This window comes from Agelaius tricolor, unplaced genomic scaffold (assembly GCF_023055355.1).
Source record: "Agelaius tricolor isolate 1412-34295 unplaced genomic scaffold, bAgeTri1.0.p SCAF_25, whole genome shotgun sequence".
NCBI lineage: Eukaryota > Metazoa > Chordata > Aves > Passeriformes > Icteridae > Agelaius > Agelaius tricolor.
Window position 1 is genome coordinate 4,279,937 of NW_027269285.1, and position 12,263 is coordinate 4,292,199.

The following is a 12,263-nucleotide window of genomic DNA, read 5'->3' on the forward strand; positions in this document are numbered from 1 at the left end:
TTTCTAAAATTCCTCAACGAGTAACTTCTAAGCTTTGCCTCGCCTTTGGAAGCAGTCCCCAGGGTACTTGGCCTCCTCCTGTATAAACTTGGTTACTCTGAGGCTGCTGAATTGACCAAGCCCTGCTTAGAAATGCAAGGCTGGGAGAAGTTCTGGTAGAGGAAATGAGACTGTGTTATAGAAAACTTCTTGCTTGTGGTTTGAAGAGCACTGCAAGCCCTACATAATTTTGCAGTTACTTAAGATGTTAAATAATTGCATCTGGTGCAAAGCTTGTGTTCTACAAAATCATTACTTGCTACAGTGTCTCTTGGGAAAGGTGTAAACATTTAAATTTTCCATCTAACAGGATGGATTATATATTTATAACAAAAATTGTGGTGTGCAAATTTTGCTGCCAAGTACAAAAATGCAAATTGCTCATGACTTTTTTTTTTTGCCACAAATTTCAGTAGTTATAAGCAAACCAGCTCAAGAAGATCTGGTATTGACAACAGATTACAGGGGTTTTGTTTCCTGGCATTTGCCACTGCCTCTTTCAGTTGCATGGTCACTTCCAAAGCAGGAGGATTTTATTTAGTAAATAATAGAATCTGCTTATGACTGTCACATTCCTTCTGGACAATGATGTGCACTCCAGACTTTATAACAGTGTAGAAATAAAACCAGGGCAGTTGTGCTTTTTATTCATGTTAAAAAGCTAGACAAGCTACTTGGCAAACGTCTCTTAGGTTTAATAAATTCTTCAACCTCCTGGGGAGTTGGTGCTCATCTTTCCAGTGTCACCACAGGGAGCAGGAGATTAAATGTATAGGTCAAGAATTCCTCCAGCAGCTGGAGACGAGGCAGAAGCCACGTTTGGCTCTGTGTTGGAGGCACACAGAAGCCTTTCTGTGAGCAGAAGAAAGCTCCTGGCCTCTAGTTCAGGCCTTTTTCAAAGCATGACTATGAGCAAAATGAGTCATTTTGGAGCAGCTTGGCAGCCAGGGGCAGCCTGAGGGCTGGGTTCATGTCTGGTGAACGTCACAGTGACATCTCTTCTCTCCATCACCTCTCTCTGTAGATGGTAAGGTCAGTCCCAGCACCTTATCCATAGGAAGCGCTTTAACTCTACCCTCATCACTCACTTCAAACTCTGCAGCTATGTTGGACTTCACTGGTTCCCTGAAAGCATTTATGGACGGGGGTGAGTATTTAATTCATCATCAGTCTCCGCTAGCCCTGTGTGTTTGCTTCCCTAGAGCATTCCATCTCTGCTTGAGGGAAAGTTCCAGAGATAAAGCAGGGTTGTAGTCAGGTGAGGGAGGGGCTGGGTGTACATTACCTTAAATATGTCACATGCTTCCCTGCTCTGAGTGTTGCCAAGGCAGCAAGGCCAATGAAGTGTTTCTGCCTGAAGCTTTTCTGGGGAAGAATCACAACTGGGCTGCTTTCCAGGTGGAATTCACATGCAGAAACCTGCAGCCCTGCCATGTTGTGCTAGCTGCAATCCAGAGCTGCTCCTGGCAGATGTAAAGTCCAGCAGCAATAGATCTTGTAGTAGAGCAGTCACCTGAGTGGTGATGCTCCAGTGGGTCTGTTAATTTTATAATTTATTTCTGCTTCTGTCAGTCTCCTGGACTGGCCTGGTTTTTATTTCCTTTTGTTGCATTTGGCAAGAGATGGCAAACGTTAGCAGAGTGCCTTCAGGAGGAGATTGCTGAGCCTGCAGCAGCTTCAAAGGGGGTTACAGGTCTCTGTGATGCAGGGCTGGACTTTCTAACCAGGCAGCAGAGCTTCAGAGGAAGGACCCAACATACTCTCCAAAGGGGTGCAATGGCCATCTCTACTGACCTGTTGATTCTGGGCCAAAACAGCAGATTTTCAGCTTTTACCAACCCTAGTTGCCCCAAACCTCTGCTTGCTGCCTTAGTTGGAGCTCTCCAGCTGTGGCTGGCACCGTCCTCACCCTCTTCTCACAGGAGGTGATGTGAAATAATAGCTCACCTATGTGTAGGAGTCTTGATATTACAGAATTGGTCAAGTTTTTGCTGTTAAAGCAAACAGCAGGTTTGTAAGTGGGACAGGTATATCCACTGCAGCTCAGATTGCACTCTTTCCCTGAATAACTTACTAATTGCTTTTTGTTTATTAACAGAGATTGAGATAAATATGCTGGATGAGCAGCTGATCAAGTTTCTGGCCTTGCAGAGAATACATCAGCTCTTTCCTCCCAAAGCTCAGTCTCTAGCAAGCAGTGTCAATTCCCATCAGCAGTCTCCTGTGGGAAACCACATTGAAGGTAAGAGCAGCCCTAGAATAGCTGGGTTATGTTGAGCCACAGATTTGCCACTGTCCATTCCTTGAAGGAGATTTCCCTCTTCTTCTGGTATCTGATGCTGCCTTTCACTTTTCTTTCTTCTCATCCCCCTGCTCTGGATATCCACTGACCAGAAACTCCATCAGGATCCTCTACTTAATTATTTACAAACTGGAGCAGTGTGAATACTTTTAGTACCTTCAGATTTTCTACTGGAAATGTGTAGTGAAGTTGTGTTTTATTCATCTTAGAATTAGCAATAGATGGGAAGGTTCATCTCAGGTTCTTGGTGGCTTTTCTTTGCACTTTTACCTTTGAGATGGGCAAGAGAAATCTGTAAATTCCTGCTCTCTCTTTATGGAGAGATACACGCACAAGAACAGGAGGAACTGGAGCACAGAATATATGTGTGACATTGTCATTGCCTGTTCAGAATGTCACTGTCAAGCTGAAAACACTACATGTGACTAATGCCAGTAATGGAAAGCAACTGGAGTTTCTCCTGGAAATCTCCATATTCCCAAGTTTGGCTTTGTTTATTACCACTGGTATCACCTAAAGCTGCAGGGTGTCTGTGTTCCTCTGCATGCAACCAGTGAGTTTAATCTGCTTTCAAGCACTAACTGGAGAGCCTTGCTGTGGAAGCAGTTCTCTGCTCCCTCTCTGCTAGGCCTGGGGGTAAATATCCCAGATAAGATCTTTGGAAGTCAGTCAGTAATCTTTTTCTGAAGCTCTGTGCTTGCTTGCTTTAGCATCACAGCATTCCCTAAATGCTTTGTCAGTCTTCTTGTGATTTCTGCTGCAGGACACAGCAGCAGGCTGTGGTATGAGCTGCCTTCCTGCTCTGGAATTCTTCAGCAGTCTGCCTTTCTCAAGGCAGATTGGTGCTGTCTTAACCCATCACCCTTTTTGGGCAGGAATGATGCATCCAACTGGCTGCTTAGCATTGCTGGTGAAATGTTAGATCCAAAGCCTTTAGTGAGCCCTGCAGAGCCAGGCAGCTGAAAGGATTCATGCAGGGCGGCAGCCAGGCAGAGATGGAGCTTGTGATGCCACTTGGTGTGGCCACTATTCTTGATGTAGGTACCTCTGCAGTCTTTCATAATCCTCATGTTCTGTTCTTTGATTTCACTCTCTTGGTGTAACACTGTCCTAGAGATGTGGTATCAGGAGAGGCTTAAACTCTGTGTATAAGGGGTTTTCCTCCAAAAGACAGTGCTGAAATCCTGGCTAGGCCTGTGTGGCCCAGTGGAGTTCAATATCTGTTCCACAGAAGATTTTCTGTCCAGTTAATGTGGGCATATGAGTGTGTGATTTGAACTTGGAGCTGCTCTGGAGGCTCAGCCCTGGACCAGCATTGTCAAGTGTGCCATAAGAACTGACCTGAGGGTAAAAGAGTCCACTCAGTCAATCATCCTGTCTTGGGAGCTGGGTTTGTCCCTGCCAAGCCCCATTCAGCCCAGGTGTTTTTCCTGCAGCTTCACTAGAAATGAAATCACCACTGTTAAGTTGGTGAATTCACCAGCACCAATTCTTTTTAAGTGGCACTTTGAGAGCAAAGACTGAGCTCTTTGATTACCCAGAGTAGAAGAGATTAAGAAAGAAGCCAGGGGTAGAAGGCTTGTGTGTTCCTCAGCGTGGCTCCATTGTGCACACTCAGTGTTAATGCTCCCCATTTGCATGGCTTGTGTGGGTTATGAGAAAGCGATTTTCTCTGACTGGCAAAAAGAGGTTTCATGCACAAACTTTCCTAGTGCATTGGGAACCGGTGCTTAGGCCAAAGCTGACTGCATCCTCCTTAAGGTCTGTGTTTCTGAGCTAGGGACACTGGGGTCAAGCAGCTTTCCCAGCTGATAACATTGTTCAAGTCATTTCTTTTTATCTTGCAGCGCAAAGAAAGGAAGTGCAAGCCCGGGCGGTGTTCTATCCTCTGATGGGCCTGGGCGGTGCAGTCAATATGTGCTATCGAACCCTCTACATTGGGACAGGTGAGTAGCTTTTTCCTGCCCTGACCTTTCAGAATCAGGGTGGTTCTCCCTGAACCCTCCCTAAGGTCTTTGCCAAGTGGGTGTCAAAGGAAACAGACTCACTGTGGCTGCTTGTAACTGGGATTCTGCACTACCAAGAAGTGTGGAAATCCCCCATCTGCCTGAATCTGTGTGGGTGGCAGCTCTGTCACCTGGTGTCAGAACTAGAACAGCTGTCTTGGAGTTTTAGTGCCTGACTGATGGAGAGGAGAGTTATGGTTTGCTTGCACGTTTTGTTTCTTGTTGCTTAGATTCTTCTGGTGCTCTGGGTAGACCCAGGAGCAGTGAAATGCTCTTCAACCTTTGTGGAGCTGCTGGCTCCCTTCCCCCACTGAAACTTTGTTGGTGGCTTACCCAAGCATTATTCATGCAGTCCTGGGAGCAGGACAAAAGCAGTTGCTCCCCTGTTGTTTTGCTAATTGAACTTTAATTCTGTCTGTTGTTCTCTGCTGCCTGACAGTTAAGTTGTTTTTTTTTCCAATATGAACTGAGCCTGTTTTGTCCTCCCCCATGACAGGAGCTGATATGGATGTGTGCCTTACAAGCTATGGTCACTGTAACTATGTGTCTGGCAAACATGCCTGCATATTCTATGATGAGGTGAGTGCCTGAGTGATTTTTCTTTTTTCATTATTATTATTTTTATTTTTTGGTGTGCATGGCAGTGGGAGCTGGAGATGCAGGCAGCAGGTTGTCTTTGTGTGGTGCTCCTTTTGTGGACTACAAAGTAAGAGCTGGTTTTACTCCAGTGGAGGCTGTGTCAGCATTTTCTGTCAAACCCTTTTCTGAAGCACAGAGTTCTGCCAGCAGGATTTCTCTGACTGCCTGTGGGCAAGGACTGGCCACAAGTCAGCACTGTCACTGCTGGTGTCTAGGGAAAGAAAAGGACATAGACGTGATCTGATACTTTTTGATCTGAATGTGTTGTTAATAAAAGCTAAACTTCATGTGTCAACATCAAACCTCAGCTGGAACAAACCAGGGAACTTCTTTGAATCCCTTGTTTTCAAGTGTGATGGAGGAGCAAAGCATTCATAGCATCTGCAGTTCTCTATAAATTATTTATTTAGCTAAAGCTTCAGTTAAGCTCACAGCATAAACAGAAACCTACAGTTTCTACTTAGCTACAGCCCAGAGAGTAGTTTGTTCTTGAAGTAAACAGACCAGCAGGCCTGCCAGTAACAGCACTGCTGGAGTTGTCTCTTAGCATGGAAACAGTCTTCAAAGCAAGATTGGGTCTTTTATGTCACCATTTGTCAACCAGCTCCAGAGCAGGATCCAGGATTAACCCATAGCCAGCTTTGGCCATTCCTCCAGTGCCCTGCAAGCTACCAAACACACTCAGTAATGGGATCCTGACCATAAATCTGTGTGGAAGCATCTGTTCACAGTGGTCAGACTGTGATCAGGCTCCAGGCACTGACCTTTGACCCTCCTATGGCTGTGGTCACTCTGGAGAGGGAGAATTCCCTTTCCTGGAGCTCTCTCTGTAGGTTCTCCTTCTGCAGTCTAGCAGGTTACTTCAAAGCCTACTCCCATGTGCATGTGGAGTTTTTGTAACTTGATTAAAGCCTTGTAGTCCCTGAGGGACGAGGTGTTGAGCTCTCAGATGTTTTTTGTGAGCTAACCTGAAATCTTCTCTGCTCTGTCAACATCCTCCACAAAGCTCAGCTGAGCGTGACGCCGCTTGTGTAACGCTGCATGTCACGGTAATGTCTGCTGGCACTTCAGCCTGCACAAGGCCTGTGAATCCCAGACTGCCTCTGTCCTGAGGCTGCTGCAGCACGTGGCATCCGTCTTGCCATCTTGTGCCTGCTTTCCAAAGCTCATCTCTTCCTGCTAGGCACAGGTCTCGAGCCAAGTTTGCCTCAGGTGTGCCTGTAAAATGCTCGCTTTTGTGAGCATCAGCTTGAATATCCTGTTCCCAAAAGATGTGTTGGTTCAAGTGCAGTAGGTAAAACCCACTTTGCTTTGGCCCTCCTTCTCTGCCAGAAAGCAGCTCCTGCAGGAAGGCTGGTTGTTTTGGGAGCAGGGGAATCAGATTGGTGGTCTCTGAAGCTGGGGGATATTTACCACCTCTTACTTGACCATTACTGGCAACAAGGAGAAGGGGTTGTGTTTCAAAGAGGTGTGTATGGGCAGAAGCACTTCTGACTAACAGAGGGTGGGGTTAGATTGGATATTAGGAAGAAATGTTTCCCTGTGAGGTCCTGGCACAGGCTGCACAGAGAAGCTGTGCCTGCTCCAAACCAGTATTCAAGGCCAGGTTGGATGGGGCTTGAAGCAACCTGTTCTAGTGAAAGGTGTCCCTGCCCATGGCACGGGGCTGAAACAAGATGGTCTTTAAGGTCCCTTCCAACCCAAACCATTCTATGACTTCCTGTCTTGATTCCCTCCTCTTCCCTTTCTTTCCAGAATACAAAGCATTACGAGCTGTTGAACTACAGTGAGCATGGGACGACAGTGGACAATGTTCTGTATTCGTGTGACTTCTCGGAGAAGATGACACCCACTCCTCCCAGCAGTATTGTTGCCAAAGTGCAGAGTGTGATAAGTGAGTGTTGTACCACCACAGGGAGTTAATTGAGAGGGGGCAGGAGCAGGTGGAAACCAATTCCTTGTTGGTGCCCCTTGTTCTGCACAGGCTGGTGCACCCCTTGCAAAAAGGGGAGCCTTGCCACAGCCCTAAGCTGGGGTTACACAAGACCTTCCTCTGCAGCCTGGGGAGCTCCGTGCCCTGACCTAAACCCTACTCCAGCCTCCAGGGCAGAAGTTACCAAGCTCCAGGTCCTGATGAGCAGCCAGTTTGGAGCAGGCCTGAGGCATTTCCCTGTGAATGTTCTCCCTTCCCAGGCTGTGAGAAGATCTGGGCTGTGCTGCAGGCATTCTGTCCCTGCATGGCTCACTCCTGCTCTCCACCTGATCAGCTTCCTCTTTTTGGGCTGCCAAAATAGATATGTAAATGCCTCAACCTCTCCAGGGCTCTGAGGAGATTCCCATTTCCCTTTGATCAGCTGCTCACTGCAGACTGAAATCCCTCATGGCTGGAGGATCTTACCCATGAGGCACCTCAGCAGTAACCCCTGCTGATGAAAACAAGCTGCTGCTGCTGACCTGCCCAAAACCTTTACCAATTTATTTTTTTTTATTCTTTTCCAGAACGACATAAAAGCAGAAAACAGGAAGAGGAGGCGCACGAAGAAGCTGCTGTGATGAATTCACAGGCACAAGGGCAGCATCGAAAACCCTGTAACTGCAAAGCCAGCAGCTCCAGTTTGATCGGGGGCAGCGGGGCTGGCTGGGAGGGCACGGCCCTGCTCCACCACGGCAGTTACATCAAGCTGGGCTGCCTGCAGTTCGTTTTCAGCATCACCGAATTTGCGACCAAACAGCCCAAGGGGGACACTGCCTTAGTACAAGATATGGACTTGGAGGAGAAGCTTTCTCTGAAACCCCACCAGGTGCCCGTGCTGCGGTCCAACTCAGTTCCCTAGGAATTTTTAGGAAGAGAGCTTTTTGGAGCAAGGAAAACGCCCTCAGACTCTTTACAATGCAAAAATGTACAAACCGAGGTGGGATTTTTCTGTGTCGGCCCAGAGACTGTTCACACGCCGTTTGCATGAAATGAAGAACGTTTAACTTTTTTTAATTTTTCTTTTTTGCTCAAGTTTTAGGGGCATTTGCACATATATTTGTACTATACATTTCATTTTAAAAGGAAAACTGCAGTGAGAGCAGGACGTGTCAGAGCGAGGGGTGACCGCTGTCTGACTCGAGGACTCTCTCTGACAGATAGTTCCCATGCAGTTGTAAAATAATCAGAAACTTGTTCTATTTTGTGCCAGTGACAATAGTTTTATATTAAAAGAGAAATACAGTTTTCATACAGCAAATCTATACAATATCATTGTTTTATTTAATGTAAAGAAGCGCTCTTCTTCCCACAGTTATTTTTCCCATCCCTCCCTGCTATGGTTGCACTACAAGTAGCTACTGTGTATTATGGGCAGTGAGAAATGAGTTCTTTTCCTGGTGTCCATCCTATTTTTTATTTCAGATAAGGAAAAGTGTTGGATTCTGTGTAAATACATCAGTGATGGCATTTTTCAATGTTTTAAAGCTGTGTACAGTGCTACATGTGGTATGACGTTCCTCAAATTGTCTATTGTAGCAGATCCTTTGTCGTAACCTGTCTGTCTCTTTTGTTTCTCTGCCACCTCCCCGCAGCAGAACAGCTAGTTCCACTGTACATAGTAATTGTAACGTTTTAGACTTTACAGAAACTTTCCTGTATTCTGTATATAAAAAAAAAATACTTCACATTCTGTTTTCTCGATTGTCTGTCTTCACTCGTGTCACCACAACCTGGAGCTTCCCCAGAGTGTCTGACTGCAGAGGAGCCTGAGCTGGGAGTCAAGGCTGGGGTGGGATGGAAGGACCCTGGTGTCCTGCCTGGGATGTGGGAACAGGGTGAGGACTGGAAGGTGATTGAATCCTGGAATTGGTTGAGGTAGGAGGGACTCTTGAAGGTCATCAAGTCCAACCCCTGCACTGTGCTGGGACATCTTCAACTCATCGTGGCCCAACCTCAACTCAAATGTTTCCAGTTCTGGGCTCCTAAGGACAGGAGAGACATAGCCTGAAGGTGTCCTGGAAGGTCAGGGGCCTGGCACACCTCATTTATGAGGGAAAGCTGAGGGAGCTGAGCCTGTTTAGCCTGCAGAAGAGCAGACTGAAGAGATCTTACTCTCAAAAACATCAATGTGAAAGGGGTGTGTCAGCAGATGGGATGGAGCCAGGCTCTTCTCAGGGGTGCTGAGCAATAGAAGGAGAGGCAAGGGCAGAAATATGAGTAAGGGCAGTGACACCTGAACATGAGGAAGACCTTCTTTACCATGCCCTGGAACAAGCTGTCCCAAAAGGTGGCAGATTGCCTATCCCTGGAGATATTCAGCTGTCCAGGCACAGTTTTCAGTGCTCTAGAGGACGCTGCTTGAGTAGGGGGAGCTGGACTAGATGACCTCCGCTGGTCCCTCCCCACCGGAACCACCCCGAGGTTCTGTGATCTCCCACGCCTTGGGGCGGGACCGCTCTGCCGGGCTATTGATGGGGGGCCCGCACTCACCCTCTCTCCGTCTCTGCTCGCACCACGCCACGAATCCGGCTCTCCTTCTGCCTGGAGCCGCGCAGCCCGTGCCCCGTCCGCCCGTCGGTCCGTCCCGCCGGGGCGGGGAGGCGGGAGCGGGGCGGAGCGGGCGCGGCGGGGCGGGCCCGGGGCTGCCCGGAACGGCGGCGGCGGCGGCGGGATGGGGTGGGCGCTGCTGGGCGTGGGGCTGCTGCTGGCGCTGTACACGCTGCTCCGGCACGGGCTGCGCTCAGCCCCGCGGCCCCGCGCCCGCCCCGAGCTGCGCGGCCGCACCGCCATCGTCACCGGTGAGCGACCGGCGGGGAGCCGGGACGGGCCCCGCTGCGGCCCCGGCCCCCGCTCAGCCCTGCGCTCCGCTCCGCAGGGGGAAGCAGCGGCATCGGCGCGGCCACGGCGCTGGAGCTCGCCCGCTGCGGGGCCCGCGTTATCCTGGCGACGCGCAGCGCCCCGCGGGGAGAGGCCGCCGCCAGCCGCATCCGCAGGGTGAGCGCCGGCACCCCCGGGAACCCCCGGCATTCCCACCCACGGGACATCCCCGAACCCTACGGTACCTCCAGGGTACCCCTGGCACCCTATGGGCAACTCCAGGACACTCCCGGGATACCCCCCCGTGGGGCAGCCATGGATATCACATGAACACCCCCAGATGCCTCCATGGGCACCTTGAGGACACTGCCATGGCATCCCCTCAGCAGCGCAGGGACGCCCATAAGAGACCCCCAGAACACACAACAGGACATCTCTAAGCATCCCATGATTAACCCCCAAAACACCCCCATAGGTACATCCAGGTACCCCTTGGCGCACCCCAGGAACAAGTCCTCAGACACCCCCATAAGACATCTCCAGGCACCCCGAGATACTCCAAGGTGGGGCACACTGTACCATGGGGAGGGCAGAGCCTCCCATGCTGGAGGGTCCCAGCACACTGTAGCCCTTGGGCCACATCCAGCCCCCAGAGCATCCCCCTGCCCCTGGCCGGCTCCAGCTCCCACTCAGGGCAGGGCACACCCCCAGGCCAGCTTCTGGCCCTGCCCCAGCCCCCGCTGTGCCCGCAGGAGACTGGGAACAACGAGGTGCTGTTCATGCATCTGGACCTGGCCAGCCTGCGCTCGGTGAGAGCCTTTGCCAGCACCTTCCTGCGCCAGGAGCCCCAGCTGCACCTCCTCATCAACAACGCGGGTGAGTGCCGGGACCCCAAAGAACCCCTGTGCATCCCCAGGACAGACACCCCCACAGGCTGCCACTGCCTCCTCGCTCCGCAGGGGTGAGCGCCGGGGGCACGACAGAGGATGGCTTCAGCCTCCCGTTCCAGGTGAACCACCTGGGCCATTTCCTGCTGACCCAGCTGCTGCTGGAGCGGCTGCGGAGCTGCGCTCCCAGCCGGGTGGTGATCGTGGCCTCCAGCGCCCACTGCGCCGGCCGCCTGCGCCCCGAGCGCCTGGGCCGGCCGCCCTCGGGGCTCTTCTCCACCTTCCAGGACTACTGTGACAGCAAACTGGCCAACGTGCTGCACGCCCGCGAGCTGGCCACGCGTGAGCAGGGCACACAGGTCACCTGTTACGCCGTGCACCCAGGTAGGAGCCACCCACCCTTGGTGTCTGTGAGCTGCAGATCACCTTTGTGTCCCGTGCTGTCCCTCTGTTGGGGTGGTGTCCAGCTTTGCAGCCTTTTCACTGGGAATTCCTGCACGGGGAGCATCTCTCCCTTTATATGGTGTGTCCCTTTGCATGTGTCCCTTTATATGGTGTGGCCATTTTCATGTGGCCCTTTATACGGTGTGTCCCTTTGCATGTATTCCTTTATATGGTGTGGCCCCTTGCATGTGTCCCTTTATATGGTGTGGCCCTTTTCATGTGTCCCTTTTTATGGTGTGGCCCTTTGCATGTGTCCCTGTGCACAGTGTCTTTTCACGGTGTGTCCCTTATCTTGCCATGTCCCTTTGGACCTTGTCCCCTTGTGTTCTTTGATGCAGCGTGTTCCCTTTACAGTGTCCCTTTGCACAACACATCTATTTATACAGTGTGTCTTTTTTCATGTGTCCCTTTGTAGGTTCCTTTCTCCTCTTTATCCTCCTCTTTCCTTTTCTTCCCCTCCTCTCCCTTCACTTTGCACCTGTCCTCACCTGGGATACACCCACACAGCCCAGCCTTGCACAGCCAGGACAAGCATGGCAATGCCTGGGTACAATCACAGCCGTGCTGCCTGTGGCATCTCCCTTATGTGCCCATCCTCTGGGACACACAGGGGGACACCCCACATCTCCTGGGACGCACAGGGGGGGACCCCCCACTTCTCCTGAGTCACACAGGGGGACACCCCACAGGTGCCAATCTCCCGCAGGGTTCGTCAACACCTCTCTGTTCCGGCACGCTCCGCTGTGGCTGCAGGCCCTGCTGGTGCCTCTGGCCTGGCTGCTGTTCCTGGAGGCGGCCGAGGGTGCTCAGCCCGTGCTGGACTGTGCCACGCAGGACGGCCTTGAGCCCCTCAGCGGCCGCTACTTCACCCACGGCGGGCCCCGGGTGCCATGGCCGGCGGGGCGCGATGACCGCCTGGCACAGGCGCTTTGGGAGGGCAGCGAGCGCCTGCTGGGCCTGGGGACACCGGGGGGACACGGGGAGGGACATGGGGAGGGCCCTGCTGCTCCCACAGCACAATAAAGGTGATTATGGTAGTGACGAGGGAGCCCGGGGGTCCTGTGTGGGTGTGGGATGGGGGTGAGCAAGGGGCGGTGGTGCCTGTATGCTCAGCACGGCCTGCACGGGTAGCAGAGCTGGGAGGGTGAATGAGT

General features: G+C 51.3%; 2 protein-coding genes across 4 annotated transcripts in view; both read left to right on the forward strand.

The window, feature by feature from the left end:
• PHF12 (PHD finger protein 12) overlaps positions 1 to 8,648 on the forward strand; it is a 31,899-nt gene extending 23,251 nt beyond the window's left edge. For all 3 annotated transcript variants that reach the window (XM_071447702.1, XM_071447704.1, XM_071447703.1), the window contains 6 exons: positions 1,064 to 1,186; positions 2,138 to 2,281; positions 4,189 to 4,287; positions 4,844 to 4,926; positions 6,742 to 6,880; positions 7,486 to 8,648. In XM_071447702.1, the coding sequence (XP_071303803.1) occupies positions 1,064 to 1,186; positions 2,138 to 2,281; positions 4,189 to 4,287; positions 4,844 to 4,926; positions 6,742 to 6,880; positions 7,486 to 7,820 (923 nt within the window). In that variant the 3' untranslated portion in view covers positions 7,821 to 8,648. The remainder of the gene's footprint in view (positions 1 to 1,063; positions 1,187 to 2,137; positions 2,282 to 4,188; positions 4,288 to 4,843; positions 4,927 to 6,741; positions 6,881 to 7,485) is intronic.
• A 943-nt stretch (positions 8,649 to 9,591) lies between these two features.
• Positions 9,592 to 12,149, forward strand: DHRS13 (dehydrogenase/reductase 13). The gene is made up of 5 exons (XM_071447714.1): positions 9,592 to 9,759; positions 9,837 to 9,955; positions 10,531 to 10,654; positions 10,738 to 11,049; positions 11,816 to 12,149. Exons 1-5 carry the CDS (start codon positions 9,633 to 9,635, stop codon positions 12,130 to 12,132), a joined length of 999 nt encoding a protein of 332 aa, XP_071303815.1. The 5' UTR covers positions 9,592 to 9,632; the 3' UTR covers positions 12,133 to 12,149.
• Positions 12,150 to 12,263: the final 114 nt, after the last annotated feature.